Source organism: Sphaerodactylus townsendi, linkage group LG01, assembly GCF_021028975.2.
Source record: "Sphaerodactylus townsendi isolate TG3544 linkage group LG01, MPM_Stown_v2.3, whole genome shotgun sequence".
Taxonomy (NCBI): Eukaryota; Metazoa; Chordata; class Lepidosauria; order Squamata; family Sphaerodactylidae; genus Sphaerodactylus; species Sphaerodactylus townsendi.
Genome location: NC_059425.1, coordinates 71,291,988 through 71,313,427, shown reverse-complemented (window position 1 = coordinate 71,313,427; position 21,440 = coordinate 71,291,988). Strand labels below are relative to the sequence as shown.

General features: G+C 40.9%; 1 protein-coding gene across 1 annotated transcript in view; it reads left to right on the top strand.

Annotated features, from left to right (window-relative positions):
• DNAH8 (dynein axonemal heavy chain 8) overlaps positions 1-21,440 on the top strand; it is a 195,288-nt gene that overhangs the window by 155,612 nt on the left and 18,236 nt on the right. Inside the window, 9 exon segments of the mRNA XM_048505004.1 lie at positions 149-243; positions 2,869-3,121; positions 3,241-3,431; positions 9,553-9,674; positions 10,411-10,529; positions 13,348-13,550; positions 15,692-15,765; positions 17,107-17,259; positions 18,836-18,991. Coding sequence (XP_048360961.1) covers positions 149-243; positions 2,869-3,121; positions 3,241-3,431; positions 9,553-9,674; positions 10,411-10,529; positions 13,348-13,550; positions 15,692-15,765; positions 17,107-17,259; positions 18,836-18,991 — 1,366 coding nt within the window.

Sequence of the window (21,440 nt, the reverse complement as noted above, 5' to 3'; positions counted from 1 at the left end):
GGGATGGGGTGAATGGTATTATAACCTGTGCTTCTGGCGGGAAGTGTCATTCCTGCCACTGCGTGTACTTGAGCTTTCTAAGATGTCTTAATAAATGGACTTTGACTCCCAAAGCCTTTTATTTCTGCGTCTATGGAATTCCTTACAGGAGTATTCCAGGAGGCAGTGTCATTCAGTATAGAGGTCAAGCTTTCATACGGAAAGCAAGCAACATCCAGTCCAAAGACCAATTTCAGAATCTCAGTCAGAGGAGTGACATTTTCTGCATTCATTGCGACCATGATCTACAGCATCTCCTAGGAGCCTTTTATAGCCCTGCTCCCAATGCTTCAGCTACAGTCCTGCAATGACTCATCTTCACCATTGGCAGGCAGCTGATGCCAAGCAAGGAGGCAAGCACTATGCCACCTAGCTTGCAGCTCCATTTGCAGATGCTTCCTATGTTGCTCCAGTGTTGTAGTTAACCTTGTAAAGCTAGGAGCATCCACTTGACTTTCCTTTGCTGGTTCAGGGCTGGGAGAAATATGCCCAGCTCTGACAGTTCCACACTCCCTTGATGGTTGCCTTATCCTGGCACTGAACTAGCAACAGGGCCCCTCTTCCTCTGATGAATCCCCACTGTCATCAAGTACTGGCTGACCCATGACAGAGTGGTTTTAAAAGAAATGGGTGTACCACATCATCTGATTGTTTTGAAGCTCAACCTGTACTCTGTACAAGAGACTACTGTGAGAACAGAATATGATGAAACAGAATGGTTTCCAGTTGACAACGGTGTCAGACCAGAATGTATTTTCTCTCCATATCTCTTCACTCTGTATACAGAATGTCTCATAAGGAAAAATGGATTCAATTTCGATGACGATGACATGAAAATTGAGAGAAGGAGCTTTAACAATTTGAAATATGCATGTGAAACTATACTACTGGCAGAAAATAATGAAGACTTGAAGTAACAACTGTAGGCTGTTAAAGGAGAAACTACCAAAGCAAGATTAAAGCTGAACACCAAGAAAATGAAAGTAATGTCTACTGAGGAATTACCCAACTTTAAGGTTGACGATGAAAAAATCAAAATTCTTCAAGATTTGCTATTCCTTGACTCAATCCTTAACCAAAAAGGGAGGTTGCAACCATGAAATAAAAAGATTGAAACTGGGAAGGGCAGCCAAGAAGGAGGTGGAAAAGATTCTTAAGTGTAAGGATATGTCACTGGGGACCAAGATAATTTATGCCATACCATTTCCCATTACTAGGTGTGTGTGTGTGTGAAAGCTGGACAATGAAAAAGTTGATTCATTTGAAGTGAGGTACTGGAAGAGATTTTTGTAGATGCCATTGACCACCAAAAAGAGTTCTATATCAAATCAAGCCTTAACTCTCTAGAAACTAAGGTGACTAAACTGGGGTTATTGTACTTTGGTCAAATTATGAGAAAATAAGAATCACTGGAAAAAATAATAATGCTAGAAAAAATTTAAGGCCACAGGAAAAGGAGAGACCCAACTTGAGATGGACTGACTTAATAAAGGAAACCACAGTCTTGAGTTTACAAGACCTAAGCAAGACCTAACCAAGGACATTTTGAAGGTTAATAATTTATAGGGTGGCATGCACACTGAGGTCCTCAGCAAGGCACAAACAGATATACAGGTGCTGTAGACAAGACTCAAAACTCATAGGCAGAGGTTTACTGGTACTGGGTTGCCAATCATACACTATGGTGTTGTTCCTGTGCTTCCCTCTGAGCCTGCCTTCTCTGGCATTCTGAGGGCTCTGGAGACACCAAGGGTGAGGCTGACAGCTGCAGCCTTTATATTTCATCTCTGGATCTTTTGCTGCAAGACTGAAAGTGTGACATGCTAACTTGAACCTGAGATTCCCCCTTTGCACCTGATGGAGTATCTGCCTTGTCCAGTGGATCTTCCCACGGCATCCAAGGGCTGAGGCCAGTTTCTTCATCTCTTCCTCATCTGAGGAGGCATTGGCAGGCAGACTCACAGTAGGTATGTATTGTTGAAGGCTTTCACAGCCCGGAAAACCCACCACAATCACAGTAGGTAGCTTGTTCCTAGACTAAACGACTTTTAATGGTAGGTAAACTGTAGGTGATCCGCTATAGGGAAAAAACCTCTGCACATAGAAAACTAGATATTGGGGAGAATTGCTCTAGCCTTGCCCACACTCTAGCCTTGCTCTAGCCTCGTATCTCCTTGAAGTTCTTCACATGCAATCTGAAATGGTATACTACCTTGTATGCTATTTGTTATGACCATATTTATGCCACTAGACAAATCTGTGAAACATGCTCAATAGTTTCCTGTATCCTTGCCTGTCCATAAAGATATGAAGTACTGCACACTTATGACTGTGAAGAGGTAACTATAGGGAAAAGTCTGTTTGAAATAGTAGATTTCTCCTCTGGCTCTGATGAAACATGTTTTAATGTTCCTGGACACTAGAGCAACAGGCACTGTCTTTCTTCATAAGCATTTGTGAACATGAAATGACAAACATATGAAGCTTATCCCATTTCAGACTATAGATGGACTAGCTCATCTAGTCCATCTATATGTGGCAGTGACTTCCCAATGTCCCAGGCATAGTCCTTTTCCAGCCCTGGTGGTAGAATTAGACTCAGGTGCCCTCTACATTACTCATTCTGATTTGTTGCTGGGCTGGATTTCTGCTGCTGCTGCAAGATACATAACATTAAATAAAATAAACTATCAGTATATTGTTTAAAGTTTAATCTTTTCCTTGTTTATAATTTAAAGAATTACTTCACTCTTATATTTTTTTCATGCTTAGTTTTTTTGTGCTTAGATCTGAGTAAGTTCTAAAATCCATTTTGAAACATTTCTTTAGGTTCTTTGGTGGATGATGAATCTTTGATTGGTGTTTTGCGAACCACCAAACAAACTGCTATGGAGGTATCAGAAAAACTGGAGGTTGCGGGAGAGACAGAGAAAAAAATTAACACAGCACAAGAGGAATATCGTCCTGCTGCTACACGAGGAAGCATTCTTTATTTTCTTATCACAGAAATGAGCATGGTCAATACTATGTACCAAACTTCACTGGCTCAATTTCTAAAACTATTTGATCAGTCAATGGCAAGGTAAGAACACTGCTCTTATTGCTACTCTTCAAAGGTTCATTATTTCTTTTGTCCATCCCCATTCCATCAGATATTTACATTACTCACCTTTCTTGCTTGCTTTTGTTTTTTTGTTGTAGATCTGAGAAATCCCCTATCCCACAGAAAAGAATCTCAAATATTATAGATTTTTTGACATATGAAACATTTGTATACTCTGTTAGAGGCTTGTATGAAAACCACAAATTTCTCTTTACACTGCTTCTGACATTAAAAATTGATCTTCAGAGGGGCCAAGTGAAGCCAAAGGAATTCCAAGCACTCATTAAAGGTAATAATTTAATCTTGATTATATTGTATCCTGTTGCAGAGGCTTGGAATACATTGTTGTGATGTCCACATAATGGCTTACAGATGTACATGTTTATTTCATGACAACTCACAACATGTGAATCATTCATGCGGTACTACTCACTGATATTAATCTATGTTATAAGCATTAGTTTTAATAAAACATTATTCATGATTTTGAAACCTTATTAAAGCTGTAGACCTGCCCACATACATGCATCCATTAATGTTATGTTATGTTAAATTTAATTTATATACCGCCTTCCCCTGGAGGGCTCAGGGCAGTGGACAACACTAAACGATAGTACAACCAATAATACATAATAGATACAATGCACTTTGGGGGTCCATAACTTTGGCCCCCCTGAACCAAACTCCACCAAACTCAGGTGGTAACATCAGAACAGGTGATATCCTGAAATTTTGGTGTCACTGGCTTTAAAAATGCATTCCCTGCAGTCTGAAACATGAAAAAACACCCAAAAATACAAAAAATTTCAAATGGACCCAAATTTTTCAGATATATCCGAATTTTGGGGTATATCAGAATCTGTTATTTGTCTTATTTGGGCATACAGATAGTTTTATGCCCAAATAAATCTGAATCCAAATTTTACTGAATTTTTAGGGTATTTACCAAGAACTAGTCCAGCTGTCTTTTCTGTTCTTTACAGCACCTGGAGCTAATCAATTACCCCTGTCATCCATATATAAGTAGCCTTGTTAATGTTTTCAGTCATCAGGTTTAAATTCTGAAGACCCCCAAAATGGTTTCCACCAATAGTCAAATACAGGTGAAATACAATAAAACAAATCCATAAAATACGATAGTAGAAGGTAAAAAGCAGACCAACACTGAATCTGAAGGAAAGTTGTACTTTTCTAAGCCCATTGATTTAAATGAACTTAAGAAGGTGTAATCCTGTTGTCCTTTTGCACTTAGGATTGCAGTGTAAGTCAAGTAAAAGCAGAATAATTGAATGACAACAGCAGTAGATAAACAATTAACAAAATAAAAATATTTTTAAAGCAACAGAACTGTTGATAACAACCACACATTTCCATCCCCATGAAGAAAGTGCCTGGGCAAGTAAACACCAGGTTTAAGCATCAAGTTAAGACCTGGTACTTAAAGATCAATAGACTCAGCACCAATGGATGACAGGAAATATCCTACATAAATGGAAAGTCACTGCAGAAAAGTTTTCCTCAATGGTTTTTTAAAATAATTTCAGAAGATAGGGAGTAGGACAGAGATTCTGACAGTATCTCTGCAAAGCAGTATGTGTGGACCATATTATTGTTCATTAAAAGTAGTTGGCGTATGCTTTGAATGATTATTAGGAAGACTATCAGCTTTTGACTTTGCTATTGGAACTATTAAGACGGACTTCCACTATCTCTGATTGATTTCTCAGTTAATGCACCCACATTTTTAAAGATTAAAAGTTTTATATGGGTTCAGAATATTAAAGGAGGCAATGCTGCTGATGGACTATTGTGTATGACTCTATTAGAGCTAGTAGTGGCTCTTGTTTTGTATTAGTCACAGAGAAAGATTTTTTAAAAGAAAGTTAATAATAAAGGAAAATGTGTATGTGTCAGACAGAAATGTAGAATTGTCCATAATGCATTATCATCCCAGATGGAAAGAGGATGAATTAATACAATAATCATTTATAATGCTATGAAACTAGGGCAATTAAAATTTTGTAGCAGACAAAATGAATTGAAGCCAGAAAACTGATTCTCTGCTTTTGCAAAGGGAGATAATGGCAAAAATGTAAGCATTCATCTTAGAGGTATTCAGCTATTTCCTATTAAGAATACAAAATTGTAATACCAAAGGGCAGCAGTTCCCATAGGCATTGATATTCTCTGCATTAGTTTTAGTGAATTGTTTTGTTGTGATAATGATACGTTACAAGTTATGTATTTCAAAAAAGTGTTCAAGTAGAACAAATTCCTTGTATGCTACTACAATGAAGTTGTGTACCTTTGGTCAACCAGTGACACAGCAATAACACAACAGCAGCTTTCAATCTGTGATGTGTTTCTCAGAGGGATTCCAGAATAATAGGGATTTGATGATTTGCTGTGATGTTTTTGTGAGCTTTTTTGTAGATAAAGTCTTGTTCCTCTGCTAGGACCTCCCTGACAGTGTTGATGCAGCAGGCGGCTGGAGGCCCCTTGGTCATCTTCAGGTCCTGCTTTAGATCAGTTTAGTCAACTATCCAGGACTGATGTAGACAGGATCTTCATGATTGTGAACCCTATCACTTTCTCCTTGGACATGTGTTCATCATGGCTGGTAAAAGCCGATGGTAATGGGATATGTACCCCTAGTGGACATTATCAATCTGTTCAAGGGTATTCCCAGGAGTTTTGAAAGAGGCAGTGGAAAAGCCACTTTTAAAGAAGCCATCTTTGGATCCATCCAGTTACTGCCAAGTGTTAAATCCTTCATTCCTTAGTAAGGTAATTGGGAGAGTGGCAGTGGAACAGTTCCAAGTTTTCCTGGAAGATCAGCTTTGGACCCATTTCAGTCCAGCTTCCAACCTGGCCTTGGAACAGAGACAAAAAATGGCCCTCATGGATGATCTCTGTAGACAGTTAGATCAAGGCAGATCAGCACTGCTGTTATTGATTGATGTGTTGGTAGAGTTTGACATGGTCGACAACAATCTAATTGCCCACCGTCGTGCAGATGTTGGTATATGTGGGACAGTCTTGCAGTGGCTTGCCTCACTTCTCCAAGGTCAGGGACGTAGGGTAGTGCAAGGGTAGAGGATGTTGTTGCACTTTTTATTGTGCTGAGTCCCTCAGGGCAATCTGCTCCTCAATTTTATTTAACATCTACATGTGCCCCTTCATTCAGCTGGTCCAGAGCTTCTGACTGTGTTGCAAACAATATGCTGATGACAGCCAGCTATACCTGTTTATGGGCAGTCAACTAGATACCACCCTAGTTATGTTGCCTAGTTTTCTGGAGTGGTTGTGACAAAGCTGTCTGAAACTGAAACTATCAAGGCCAGCTTCCCATTTCTCATGGTGTAGAACTGACATTAGCACCATCCATCAAGAGTCTGAAGGTGACTCTGGATGTCACCTTTTAAATGAAAGCACAGGTTACTAATATAACCAGAGCATCTTTTTTCTACCTTCACCAAATCAGGCCCTGTTAACTGTTATTGACACTGTGTTCAAAGTGTCAGTCCTATCTGCATTTCTATGTATTCCCCCATGGAACCCCCATGGAATATAACGTCACACATCTAACAGTACAATCCTGAGCGGAATTTCATCCTTCTAACACCTATAAAGTCAATGGGCCTAGAAGAGTGTAACTCTGTAAAGGATTGCTGAAAATGAGACCCCCAGCACTAAGAGACACTTGAACCCTAGCTTGATTCTCACATCTGAACATTTGTTGTCTGTATATTTTAAGAATTTATGGCTATTTTAAGAAATGAACATTAACTAGCACTAAACTAGTTAACTTAAATCACATAAGAACATAAGAACTAGCCTGCTGGATCAGACCAGAGTCCATCTAGTCCAGCACTCTGCTACTCACAGTGGCCTACCAGGTGCCTTTGGGAGCTCACATGCAGGATGTGAAAACAATGGCCTTCTGCTGCTGCTGCTCCTGAGCACCTGGTCTGCTAAGGCATTTGCAATCTGAGATCAAGGCGGATCACTATTGGTAGCCATACATCGACTTCTCCTCCATAAATCTGCCCAAGCCCTTTTTAAAGCTATCCAGGTTAGTGGCCATCACCATCTCCTGTGGCAGCATATTCCAAACACCAATCACGCATTGCATGAAGAAGTGTTTCCTTTTATTAGTCCCCATTCTTCCCCCCAGCATTTTCAATGAATGCCCCCTGGTTCTAGTATTGTGAGAAAGAGAGAAAAATTTCTCTCTGTCAACATTTTCTACCCCACGCATAATTTTATAGACTTCAATCATATCCCCCACAAGTGCTGGAGCCATTGGAGAATGCACGTCAAGACAATGGCTAAGTGTGCAAACTACAAGCTGAGTTCCTAATCTCCAGTAACAAAACCAGTGACTTTCTGTGTCTATTATTAAAATGTCTATTCTCCCAAAGTTAATGTACTGGTGACTACTTATATCACCCTGAACTATCCCCTGTGATCTGTACAATGGTACCCTCCAGCTCAGACTACTGTAACTCTATGTAGGGCTACCCTTGAGACTGCTCTGAAAACTCCAACTGGCCCAGTTATGACATGAGTCCTTACAGGGAGTTTGTGCTGGGCAAACATTCAACCAGTGCTCTGCCAGCTGCACTGGCTCCAAGTGGCATACTGAATCAAATTCAAGGTTCTGGTGTTGACTTTAGAAGAAGAGGAGTTTGGATTTATACCCTACCTTTCTCTCCTGTAAGAAGACTCAAGGTGGCTTACAAGCTTCTTTCCCTTCCTCTCCCCACAAGAGACACCTTGTGAGGTAGGTGGGGCTGAGAGAGTTCTGAAAAACTGTGACTAGCCGAAGGTCCCCCAGCAGGAACGTAGGAGTGCGGAAACACTTCTGATTCACCAGATAAGCCTCTGCCACTCAGGTGGAGGAGTGGGGAATCAAACCCGGTTCTCCAGATTAGAATCCACCTGCTCTTAACCAGTACACCACACTGGCCCTTAATGGTCTGAAACCTTTGTATCTGCCGGATCCCCTCTGCCTTTCCCAGTCTCAATTTCCTTCTGATTTCTTGTTTGGTTTTAATAGTATTTATATATTTTAATTGTGTGATTTTTTTTTATTGGAAGCTGCCCTAAACCCAACTTCTCACAAAAGGGCAGGGTGATAATACATAATAAATATTCCCCTTTGAGAATGCCATTGTTTACCACACTAAATCCATCTATTCTGGATCAGTGGTTGGCAACCTTTCCATTACTATATCTAATTTCTAAATACTGGACTCCACAGAGAGAGCAAAAATCCCCTCTAAAAAACCTACTAGCATTATATAATTTGCACAACCATTGAAAAAATTAAGCTAGAAGCAATGGCATGTCTAGGAGGAACAGAGGGGGCATACGGTCCAGGCACCACTTTCAGGGGTCACGTGGGGATGCATTGGGCCAGTCCCCCACCCTTCCTCCCTACCTGCTGCAATTGTTTCTGCCCGGAGCAAACAGGGCCCACAGTGCGCTCACCACTGCTTGCTGCTTCTCCCTGCTCCCTACCATAATTGCTTCTGCCTGGAGCAAGCAGGGGCCACTACTTGCCCACTTGCTTGCCCAACACATCAATTGCTTCTGCCTACCTGAAGTAAGAGGGCCTGCCACTTGCCTGCTTGCTGCCACAATTGCTTCCCCCACCACCACCAATTGCTTCTGCCTGACTGGAGCAAGCAGGGTCTGCTGTTTGCCTGCTTGCTTGCCACCGCTATTATTTCCTTCCATCCCCTGCCCACCACAATTGCTTCCACATGCCTGGGGCAAGCAGGGCCCACTGCTCACCAGCCCTCTACTGCAATTGTTTCTGCCCACCCCCTGCAATTGCTTTTGCTTGTCCAGAGCAAGAGGGGTCTGCTGATCACCCATTCACTTGCTCACCACTACATTTGCTTCTGCCTGCGCGGACCAATCAGGGCCTGCCCACCCGCCCACCCACCCACCACCACCACCACCACCACAACAACAACAACAACAACAACTGCTTCTGCTTGCCTCCCCTGCAATTGCTTCTACCTGCCTGGAACAAGCAGAGATTGTGATTGAGTTAAATACACTCTTTCCAAATGACTGCTGAATCTTCCACAGGCAAAGCAAATACTCAAGAGTTAAAAACACCAAATCCTGTGTTTATTCAAATGCAGGTTGCACTGAGTTCAATAGGACTTAACTCTCTAGTGAGTGGACTTATCTCTCAAGGAATTGCAGGACCCCAAAACATATTTTTGCAGAGTGCTTCCAGCACAAGTTTGTCTCCATTTGTCTGCCTTTGAGCTGTGCCAGTTTTCATTCTCTGTTGTTTGGCAGGTTTACTTTGATAATCCAAAATTCAAATCTAGTGATATCAAGTATGAATTATGAAGACATAACAATAATAATGATATTTTTTCCAGGGGGTGCAGCACTGGATCTAAAAGCATGTCCTCCTAAACCATTCCGGTGGATTCTTGATATGACATGGCTGAATCTAGTGGAGCTGAGCAAACTGCCACAGTTTTCTGAAATCATGAACCAGGTGTCAATATTGCCATAATTATTTATATTCCATATATATTTTTTCATCACTGGATCTTGTTAGATGAGATCAGGGCTCTCAAACTATTTGAGCCTGCAGGCACCTTTGAAATTCTGATGCAAGGTGGTCAGTGCACAGCCAATCATAAAAGGGCTGCCAGAGGAGAAGGAGCTAACCACAAAATTTAAGAGAGTAGCTCTAATAGTAACTTTTCAAAATGTCATAGCTCTGCAAGTAGGATGCTTTTAAAATGATCATATTTTTACCTTTAATCAGTCAGTAAAGATCCTTGTGCTACGGATCCTTGTGCTAAAAAAAATCTGCACATTCAATCAGAATCCTTGCAGTCCAGAATAACATCTGGCCTTGTCTGCTTTCTAAAAACACTTGGCAGATACCAGGAAAGGTGTCAGCAGGTGCAAGGGAGCCCTGAATTGGATAAATGTATAGACAGGCCAGACAGTCTATACATATAAATGTATGGATAGTATAAACAGTCATTATCTCAAGTTTATATATTTCTATGTCTTATTGTTGTATTATCTTTCTGCCACAAAGACACATGAGAATATGAACCACTGTAACTGCTAGAACATTTCCCCATGATATAAAAATAGTATACAAAATATACTACTATAGTAGATAAAACATCACTGAGATGGTAGCCCCTGGAATTTATAATAGACATTCTTTAAAATGGGAAATGTGAACACGTCCTTTTTTGGTTTATATTTAGATCTGTCGTAACGAGAAGGGATGGAAAAGTTGGTTTGATAAGGATGCTCCAGAAGAAGAAGTTATTCCTGATGGATATAATGACTCTCTAGATACTTGTCGTAAACTTTTGCTTATCAGGTGAGAAATGTTGCTTCTATATCTTCATTTTGAATTAAGTCATTTGTCCACTTTTAAGTGTACTGTGTTTTAATATTTATGTTTGTTGCGTATTTTCCCATATCAATCTCTTTCTAATGCTGAACTTGAACCACATATGGATCAGTACCCCCACAGTCAGGAAAAGGCCTCACAGTTGAAGGCAGCTTTTTAGGGTGAAATCCCTAATTGTAGTTCCCAATAAACCTGAGGAAAAGGAAAAATAGTTCATATGCCTTTGGTGACTTCAGTTCTTGTCACATCAACATCTCTCTCAGCCCTTTCTGCATTGGAACAGTGGGCTAGATCTGAACCACTGACCAAAAAGGCAAAGAAAAAGCCTAAGACAGAAGCCTCTGAAACAAAACAACAACAACATATCCAGAAATGTCAGCAGTCATTCTCTCCCCCAAATACCTCACTTGCTTCAGCTTCATGCTGATCTCCATCTCTGTTGCCTTGGTGCTGATCACTGCCTTCTCATCATCATCAAAAGAGCTCCTTGCGTAGTCACAGCCCACTGTCCCCTTGATGCCAATAATCTTCATTGTCAAACACCTCCTTCTTGACATTGGTCATCTTTACCTCGATGGCAGAGCCCACCTCTGCATCAGTTCCATAACTCTTTACTTTAACATTGATCTACCTCACCTATAGGGTATAGGAAGTCTTGCACACCTTTACCATCTCTTAGAGGATGGGGCTGTTCACTGTCTGATGATGATGCCATTGAGATTCCAGTATCAGCAGTGACTAAGTCTTGCTAACAAGGAGTTGCGACTTAGCACTACAAACATTCCCAACAGCATGCAGAGTGCTCAATGGTATCTTCAGGGTCCTTATAGTTGTCACCAGATGTACATGCCACCTTGAGTGCCCTGGGACCAGATCCAGCTTGTCCCACATTACTGGTCTACAGCCTTGTCCCAGAGGCAACCATCCTAGAGATCCTTCAGTGTCAACAGTTCAAACACTACCTCCACTCTACTGTGAGCTCCCACCATCATATTCAGAGGAAGGGGTACCACAAGACACTGGAGATGACTCTGGTAGTGCTTCCATGCCCTCTCCAGATGACGTGGTCGGAACTCTGCCCTAATTTCATCAACAAAGGATGTGAGACTTTATTCTAAACAATTCCTCTGCAAGGCAAAAACACTGAAGAATAATTATGAGATTTCCAGTCCAGGACCATCAGGTCTGATAATAGATGTCCTGTATATTGCTGAGACTGGGCCAATAGTGTTGCCTATAATCAAAGGAATTTTAGATATAGAAGAAGAAGAAGAAGAGTTTGGATTTATATCCCCCCTTTCTCTCCTGCAGGAGACTCAAAGGGGCTTACAATCTCCTTGCCCTTCCCCCCTCACAACAAACACCCTGTGAGGTGGGTGGGGCTGAGAGAGCTCCGAGAAGCTGTGACTAGCTCAAGGTCACCCAGCTGGCATGTGTGGGAGTGCACAGGCTAATCTGAATTCCCCAGATAAGCCTCCACAGCTCAGGCGGCAGAGCGGGGAATCAAACCCGGTTCCTCCAGATTAGATACATGAGCTCTTAGATACATGAGCTCTTAGTAAATAATAGCTGGTCTAGATCACATTGGAAAATATGTCCACCCGGAAGGTTGAACACTTGTATAGAATAAAGCAGGAGGGGAGTGATTTTTTTTTGTTCCACCACCCTCCAGCAAGTTCTGTAGTGACTCAGGGGCTTGGGCAGATATCAAATGTTTCTACAAGACCGTATCATTCAATACACAGACTCCCTGACAGAAGAGAAAAAATCCCTAGCAAAGATCCTTTAGGCAGAAGGCATGCATCTAGGCAAGCAGCATTTAAAAGTATCTCCCCTGCTAGCTATAGTAGAACAATGGCTTCATCTATTGTATTTAAAAGACACACTTCATTGAGAGTTGAAGGGGGGCAGGTTAGTTGATGAATGGGAAGGAGAGAAGGAAGCAGGAAAAGGGGTTAGGATATGGGAGTTGCTAGGAGGAGGGAAAGGAAATAGTGTGCAGAGAAATGAGGTGCCCCCTGGAAATTTGTGTGGGCCCCTGCTTGGAGACTATGTGAACAGAATAACCATTTTGCTTGCATATTGCCATTTTTATTGTTGGAAAAGCTGACAGAAAAATCTTGTTTCTGTCTCTCATGTTTCTCACATAGCTTTGAAGCAGGTGTTTGTAGACAGAGATAGGCTGTACCATCACCAAGGTCATATTCCTTGTTATGGGCATGAAATCATCTCCAATTATTTTCAGCTGGATTTAACTGATCATCTAAAGCCCTAGTTGAAGTTTCAAAAGGGCAGAGTAGCTTGCTCATCTTCCAGAGAGTTCTTGCTAACTTGATACCTGATTGGTTAATTGGTTAATTGGTGTGGCCAGCTTTTGCCATAAATCCCATTAGAGTTTGCAGCCATTTTTCTTTGGTCTTTTTCGCATCTACTTTCCTTGAAGAACTTTGCCTATGCACTGAGAACTTCAATTATGTTTTCTAGCCAGTATGTCTTTTAATAAGTAAGGTACTTTATTGTTTCATTTTGTGTCTGTATATGTACCTTATGATTTTATATTCACTGCCTATTTTTAAAACTGTTATTTTGCAACCATTCTTTTAAATAAAAAAATATTTAAAACATACTTTGGGTTGCTGAGTACTGGTTCAGAACCCTGGACATGGCATTGCTACCACCCCAAAGGCCTAGATAGGTCTTTGGCAGACTATAATGCAGTTTCCAAAGCCTTGAAAAAAATTAAGTGGCTCTTAATGTGAAGTTCATTATATATGTTTGTTTCTAGGTCTTGGTGTCCAGATCGCACAGTTTCCCAAGCCAGGAAATACATTGCAGATTCATTGAATGAGAGATATACAGAGCCAGTCATTTTAAATTTAGAAAAAACTTGGGAGGAAAGTGATAGGCGAACACCACTCATCTGCTTTTTATCAATGGGATCTGACCCAACTATCCAGATTGATGCCTTGGCGAGGAAACTTAAACTGGGTATGATTAAATTCATTATAGAAAACTGCTTTGCTTCAGTAGTCTTCTCAAAAGGATCGTGCATAATTGGCATTTTCTTAGCCTTTATATGTCTTTGATTACTGTGTTAGCATTACTTTTTAAATTTTTAGTCTGTCATGAATTTAAATTACAAGATTATCAACAAAGGTTCTCCTTACACAATAAATGAAATGTGAGTTGTGTTGGGTATTTCCCCAACTGACTTGTATTTCATGTCTGATGCAGGATTCCGCTTGAAAACAGTGTTTGTGGGGTAGAGGGTGGATTAGGCTCTGGAGCAAGGCTTAGTGGCAGAAGGGGTTGCAGCTTTCCATCCTTTCTACTGTGTCCTACCTTTGCCAGAAAAAGAAATAAGTGGGGGCAGACAAGTTGAACTGGCAACAGGATGAACCATTTTTTCCTGATGAAGGCAGTGTAGGACGGAAGTCTGAAACAACTCATACCACCGAGCCATGTTGTAGAGCTAATTTACTGCCTTCAGCACTTTTAAAAATGTAATTCTTGCATCAGGCATGAAATGTGAATGAGATTGAGGAACTCACATCCTAACTAACATTTCATCTGTATTGTTAAGAAGATTATATGGATAAGTACTACAAAAAAAACACATTTCCAGTTCAGGAGTGGAACACATAAAAGAATCTGTATCAAGAGAAAAAGAGCCAGACATATTATTTAGGACTATTCCACTGTACCCTAATGCGGTTGATTGGATAACCACTGAGTTTTCTGCAAGTTGTAATGTCCACTTGTAAGTTTCATTAAAAGCCACGAAACATCATTTATAGCATATCTGTCTGTGACTGAAGTACGCATGCCTATGATTCAGATAGTTTAGTGTTATTGATTTGATATATCATGAAGCAACAAAAGAAGGACCGCGAGTACCTAAAAATTGTTCTTCCAAATGCAAAACAGTTTGACTGCTATCTGACTGGGATGCCCTCTCTGAGCCAGTTACTTTTAATTTTCAGGCAGCTGCACTATTGCATGTCTTCTGTGTGACTTAAAAGGACCACAGGATTCTGAGTAAATGGAATTTAGTTACAACTTCCCCTTTTACCTCACAACACAACTCAATTTTGTGAAGTAGTGCTATCTCCTTTCGGGGATGGGCTGAGGAGATGGTTTCTGCTGAAACAATCAGACATCTACTACTCTTGTACATCTTGGCTTGTCTATAAAATGTAAATTGCAAGCTTGTTCCAATGCAATTTGCCTCAGAGCCCTCTGTGAATGAAGGAGAAAGTTTAATTCTTAAACTTCCTCTTCGTTTCACTGTTTGAAAATGGCTCCCTCATGCTGCTGCTGCTGCTGTTGTTGTACACATAACAACACATTATTATTATTTATTAAATTTGATAGACAGCGCATTTTAAGAGAAATGTAGGCTCTTTTAAAGTGCACTTTTTCTTTAAAATTTTGACATCAAGGCATGAAAATTAATATCAAATCAATCTGAAGGATTAAATTTCCTCTCTGTCTCCTGGAGAGCCCCAGGCTAATAAAAAGCCCTTTCAGGGTTCAGTAGTGTTATGAATATCTTATTGGATAATTTGCATGGGGCAGATATTACCTCTAGTCTGTGGTTTAACTAAGTTACTGTTGGCATTCCAAGAACATGCTGGCAAAATAACTATATCATGATCCAGAGTACATACAGTTCAGTGAAGCTGGTAGACGGAGATCTCCCCCTGCCTTCCCCACTCCTATGACAGCCCAATGAGCTCCACAAAGTTCTGCTCCTGGGGGTCAAGAAAACCTCAGGCACAATGTTGGGGGGTGGGGGGGTGGAGATATGCAGTGGAAAGAGTATTCAGTGATTACCCTCTACCATCAATAAAAATACCATTTTGATCCAGCCTGTTAACAGCAAAATGAAGGTACATTTCATTACTGAGCTGGGAACAGAGCAAACAAGAATAAAATGAATGCAGTCAATAACAAAAACATAACCCTGCAAATCTGATAATAAAACCCACAAAGTTTCATTTGTCAATGGCTAAATCAAATGATGGAACTGAAAAACTGAATTAACAAAGAAAATTATCTTCTTTTCAAAAGCTGGGAAAGCTGATGTTTCTGTTCCTATTACTGTTATATCATTTCATTTGCTATAGAAAACAGAGCTATCTCTATGGGTCAGGGACAAGAAGTTCATGCCCGCAAACTAATACAGATGTCAATGGTCCAGGTAATGTGTATAATCTTGGAGAAATTTTTTAAATTATTTTTTTCTCATTCTTATTCTTGTAGATCAGGGGTAGGGAACCTGCGGCTCTCCAGATGTTCAGGAACTACAATTCCCATCAGCCCCAGCCAGCATGGCCAATTGGCCATGCTGACAGGGGCTGATGGGAATTGTAGTTCCTGAACATCTGGAGAGCCGCAGGTTCCCTACCCCTGTTGTAGATATAGACAATTCTCCCATTTTTCAGGTTTTGCTTTGTTTATTAAAACATTTATACCCTGCCTTTCTTCATGATTTAAGACTGCTTAAAAATGTTTAATAGTTAATCAAATAAAAGATATGTAACATTATGACTAGATAAGGTTGCCAAGTCCAGGCTAGGAAATTCCTGAAGATCTGGGGGTAGTGAATAGGGATGTTGGGATTTGGGAAGGAGAGGAATATAGGAGAGTATAATGTCGGAGAGTCCACCCTCCAAAGCAGCCAGGTGGTTCTTCAAGGGAAGTAGAGATCAGTTGCAATTCTAGGAGATTTCCAGACCCAATCTTGAAGTTGGCAAGCCTACACTGAAGTGATACCTTACTTTCCGTTATTGTTGTTGAAGTATACCTGTAGTTTTCATACTAAAATAATCACACCAAAGACACGTATTTGAAGTCACATGGTTTTAATAGACCTGTGACTGTTACCCTAAGTGTTGTTGCTTGAAGCAGAAAGTAATTTTTACGTCGCCTGATATGATTTGCTTCCAAGTACGTAAGAACATAAGAACAAGCCAGCTGGATCAGACCAGAGTCCATCTAGTCCAGCTCTCTGCTACTCGCAGTGGCCCACCAGGTGCCTTTGGGAGCTCACATGCAGGATATGAAAGCAATGGCCTTCTACGGCTGTTGCTCCCAAGCACCTGTAGTGTTATTTCAAGACTTACTTCTGAGACATTGGTTCACAGCCTGGCTACTGTCTGTATTTCATCCTTCAACATGCAAATCTAAAAGAGAAGATATAGCTGCTAACTCTGAGCTGCAATATTCTCTATTGGTTTCTTTAGAAATGATATGTTATTTTAGGAAATCAACCTTTGTAGAAAAACTGCCTTTCTGCAATTTTTATAACAACCACAAGATGGCAGTACTATTTTACTTACTTGCTGAAAGGAGACTTGCTGAGTATTTCTAGGCAAATCCATATTATTATTGACCAATTTTTAAAAAAAGTTAAGAAGCCATAAGAGAGAACTTGTACGTTAAATTGATGTAACCTGCCCCTATTGAAATTTTGACATGCATCTGTGGTTATTAAATTACACTATTGTTGAAGGCATACACATTGTTTAATCACTTTCAGGGTGGCTGGGTGCTGCTTCAGAACTGCCATCTAGGTCTAGAGTTTATGGAAGAGCTTTTGGAAACATTGCTGACTGCTGATATTCCTGATGACAGCTTCCGCGTTTGGATAACCACTGAACCACACATTAAGTTTCCAATTACTTTGCTGCAGGTTAGATCTAGTATATTAATGTGAATTTAGAGAAAAGAAATGGGGAAACTTAGGAGTAAAAATACTTCCTCTACTGAGATGGAAGCAATTGAAAAACCTATGAACATTTTCCTCATATGAGAAACAACAGAGTATGGTTTGTCTATGAGAGGATATTTACCAGTTCCAGAGGAAAACAAGACTTCCTATAGCAAGGTTCTTATGCTGTTAACAACTGGCTCTATTATGCCCTGTCACTCCTCTGATTGGGAGCTGATGGTTACCAACCTTTTTGTAGCAGTTTAATGCCTTGCTTTCTTGGGATGGAGCCACTAACATTAGGTTTGTTGTTGTGAATTCAGATGGGTAATGTCACTTTGAATGCACAGAGAACATGGAATAACTTTCTCTCAAGAAAGAGGTGCTACCTTGCTATGCTCCTTTATTAGAAACACATAGGATCAAACTCTGGTAATGAAGGAAGGGCACACTGCATGTGCTAAGAGAAATTACAAATTCAAGGATGTAGGCTTAAGTTTGAAAAAGGATTCTAGGGATGAGTCCTGGAACATTTGGGTGCAAAGTAAATCCTGGAATGGAAGAGGGACATTAAGAAAGAGCTTGGATGTTTGAGAGGGGAATATGCTTACATTAGAAAGGAACAAGAGTAAATAGAAATACTTTTTTTTAAAAGTATTGATTTATAACTTCCTTAAAATGGAGTGGGAGAGGAGAAAACTGATTTCTTCCAAATGCTATAAACAGCATTTTTATATGCTGTTTGTGATTTGCTTCCAAGTAGTGTTATTTCAAGACTTACTTCTGAGACATTGTTTCACAGCCTGGCTACTGTCTGTAGCTGGATGTGAGTTTAAATAATGCTGTATGTGAGTTTAAATAAATGTGAATCATTGGCAACAGTTACTTGATATGCAGTTACATGGTGAGAAAACATTGCACAATGAAACAAACATACTAGCCTCTGATGTTTCTGTAGCTGATACAATAGTATATTATATATATAGAAGAAGAAGAGTTTGGATTTATATCCTTCCTTTCTCTCATGAAAGGAGACTCAAAGGGGCTTACAAATGTCTTTCCTTCCTCTCCCCACAACATTCACCTTGTGAGGTAGATGGGGCTGAGAGAGTTCTGAACAAACTGTGACTAATCCAGGGTCACCCAGCAGAAATGTAGGAGTGGGGAAACAAATTTGGTTCACCAGGTAAGAGTTCGCCTCTCAGGAGAAATGGGGAATCAAACTTGGTTTTCCAGCTTAGAGTCCACCTGCTCTTAATCAATGTGCCATGCTAGCTCCTACAATGAACATAGCACAATGAACTCTGTTTTAGAAGCAGCGTGCATATTTAGTATGCTTCTTTTGGAGTCAAATCTAATAAATGTATTTTCTTTATATGACAGTCTTCAATAAAATTCACAAATGAACCACCACGGGGTGTTCGCGCAGGTCTGAAAAGAACATTCTAAAACTTTCTAAAACATTCTAAAACATGAACTCTGTTTTAGAAGCAGCGTGCATATTTAGTATGCTTCTTTTGGAGTCAAATCTAATAAATGTATTTTCTTTATATGACAGTCTTCAATAAAATTCACAAATGAACCACCACAGGGTGTTCGCGCAGGTCTGAAAAGAACATTTTCTGGTATTAACCAAGATTTGCTTGATATCAGCAACATGCCCATGTGGAAGCCCCTTCTCTACACTGTCGCTTTCCTGCATTCCACTGTTCAGGTATTGCATCTATATTGTGCATTTCACTGTATATAAAATAGAATATATTCATTCTTATGAAGAATAACTCTAGTTACCTATTGTGGCATGCAAGCGCTGTATTTCCAGGGCTTACATTGAAGGCACCATTCTGCTTCAAACATAACCTGACCTTGCTATGCTATGTCTGCTGCTAGTAGTGCTGATTTTTTTCTTTTCTCTTTCCTTTCTCATTGTTGAGAAACCACAACAATTTATCAAACATAAAAAGCAGTGGCCGTTTCCGCACGGTGGCGGAAACGGCGAGGTCGGCGCATTGCGCGCTGACCTGAAGACGCTGGGACCGTCCGCATGGACGGTCCTGGAAGCAGCCGGGCAGCCGGCGCCGCGGAGCGCCGGCGCCCGCACGACCCGGCTTGTCCCTGGGCCTCCAGCACGTCGCCCGAGGGCCTGGGGACACGGCCCCCAGCCCTGGGCGCCTGCTCCAGTGGGGCAGGGGGGCGTGTCCCCAGGCCTCAGCGACGCGCCGGAGGCCCAGGGACAAGGTAAGTGCCGGGTGGGGGAGGCGGCGTGAAGCCGCTGCCGTTCGCTCGGCAGCGGCTTCATGGCGGCGTATCCCCAGAAAGAGCGCTTCCCAGCGCTCTGGGAATACGCCGGCTTCAGGCCAGGCGGGCGGCGCGGCTGCACTGCGGCTGTGCCCCCTGTGCGAATGGCTGCCTGGAGACGGTGTTTTTACCGTCTCCAGGCCGTCATTTTATGCCCGTGCGGAAACGGCCAGTGATTCTGGAAAAATAATATTTGTTGCCTTTTGCTATGGTTTCATACGGTTGGCTCCAATGGACTTCTTGTATGAGTTAAAGGCCCTACTGCTCATTAAGAAGGGTCCTCCAGTTCCAGTTTCTTCTCAACTGCAGCCCCTCCCATGCCACATCCCATTGCTTTCTTGGAAGGTTCCTTAATCCCCCACAAATAACTATTTGGTTACAGCCTGCTGTAGGAAGGAGCAGTGGGGAAGCCATGTTCGGGGGGGGGGGCGCAGAAATCCAGTTGCAGATCCTACTTGTACTTTGGGGTAGATGCTGTAATCTAGAAAATTAATAAACTTAAAAAGAAAATAATATAGCTTCCCTGTATCTCTGCTATGAATAGAGGTTGCCAATTAAAATTAATATTCCTTCATACAGCCCACATTCTGCAGATAAATAAGATCATTATGATGACAATTGTCTTATTATTTAGAGATGTATTATTTATTTAGAAAAGGTATATGTTACCTCTCCAGAGGCCTGATGTATTTCTCCAGTCCTACACTGTCAGCTGGACATGCAGAAAGATCACATCGAAAGTGCCTTTTGCACCACATGTGCACAGGATAACACACTTCTTTTCAAAACTGGTACTAATTCTAATAGTTTCAGTGACTGGTTCTGTACACTTTCAAACAACATCTGACACTGAACACATAACACAGAGGTAGTTTCACTAGAGGAAATGTTGCTATTTTGTTTCTGTACTCAAAATCCATGTGTGAAAAGAATAGAGATTCTACTATCTCATGCCTTCCCACTTCACATTAAACATGACCAATCATAATACATTCCTCTTTATCTGAAGGTATATTGAGGAACATAAAAGAAAACTGATGAACATACTCTAGAAAGGAAGGAGATAAACAGGTTGCTTGCCATTAAATGTGTTCATTTACAATATTGTTTCTCCTAAAGCTGTAGTAGTATTACCTTTATGTTACACTTAATGCATGATTTAGCATTAGAAACAGTCAGCAAAAATGCAAATTGTTGCTCTGAAAGAAACCTGAATTTTTTGCTATAATTCTGATGTACATTTTGCTTTAATATCACTTGTGTGCCCAGAAAACAGCCCATGCACTCTGTATTTCACTACAGATCACCTATATGTTAAATGCACAGTACAAACCAGTATAATTCCTGGTTTCTGAATGGGATATTGAATGGCTATACCACAGTATTTCTGTGTCCTACCTCTGTGTTCATTTGTGTTTGAGCTTCAAAAAATGCAGACCAAGAACAGTATGGAATTGATTCATGCCAAGGAACAATTGTTCCTCTTCCATCAGTGCCATGGCAAATAGTTTTGATTGGAAATATTCATAATGGAAAGGGCTCAACAACATTGCATTGTTTTGCAGAACTTGCAAGACGGAGATATCCCACCAGGTTTATGGTTGAAGACAGCAACATTTCTTTTAGCTGGCCTCCCCTTCTTCCTTTCCCCTCCTCCCCCCTTCCTCCTTAATCCTACCTTATGCCCAGCCATCAACATCGTGTGGCTTCCCACACTGGGCATGCTGGTTTCTCTGATTCTGGAAACAATAACATCATCTCAGAGCCATGATTATGGTACTGTTATCGTTTGTTAGTATTTAAGGTTTTAATTACTCATATGGTATTTTCCACCAATTTGAGAATTCCACAAAAATCCACAAAAA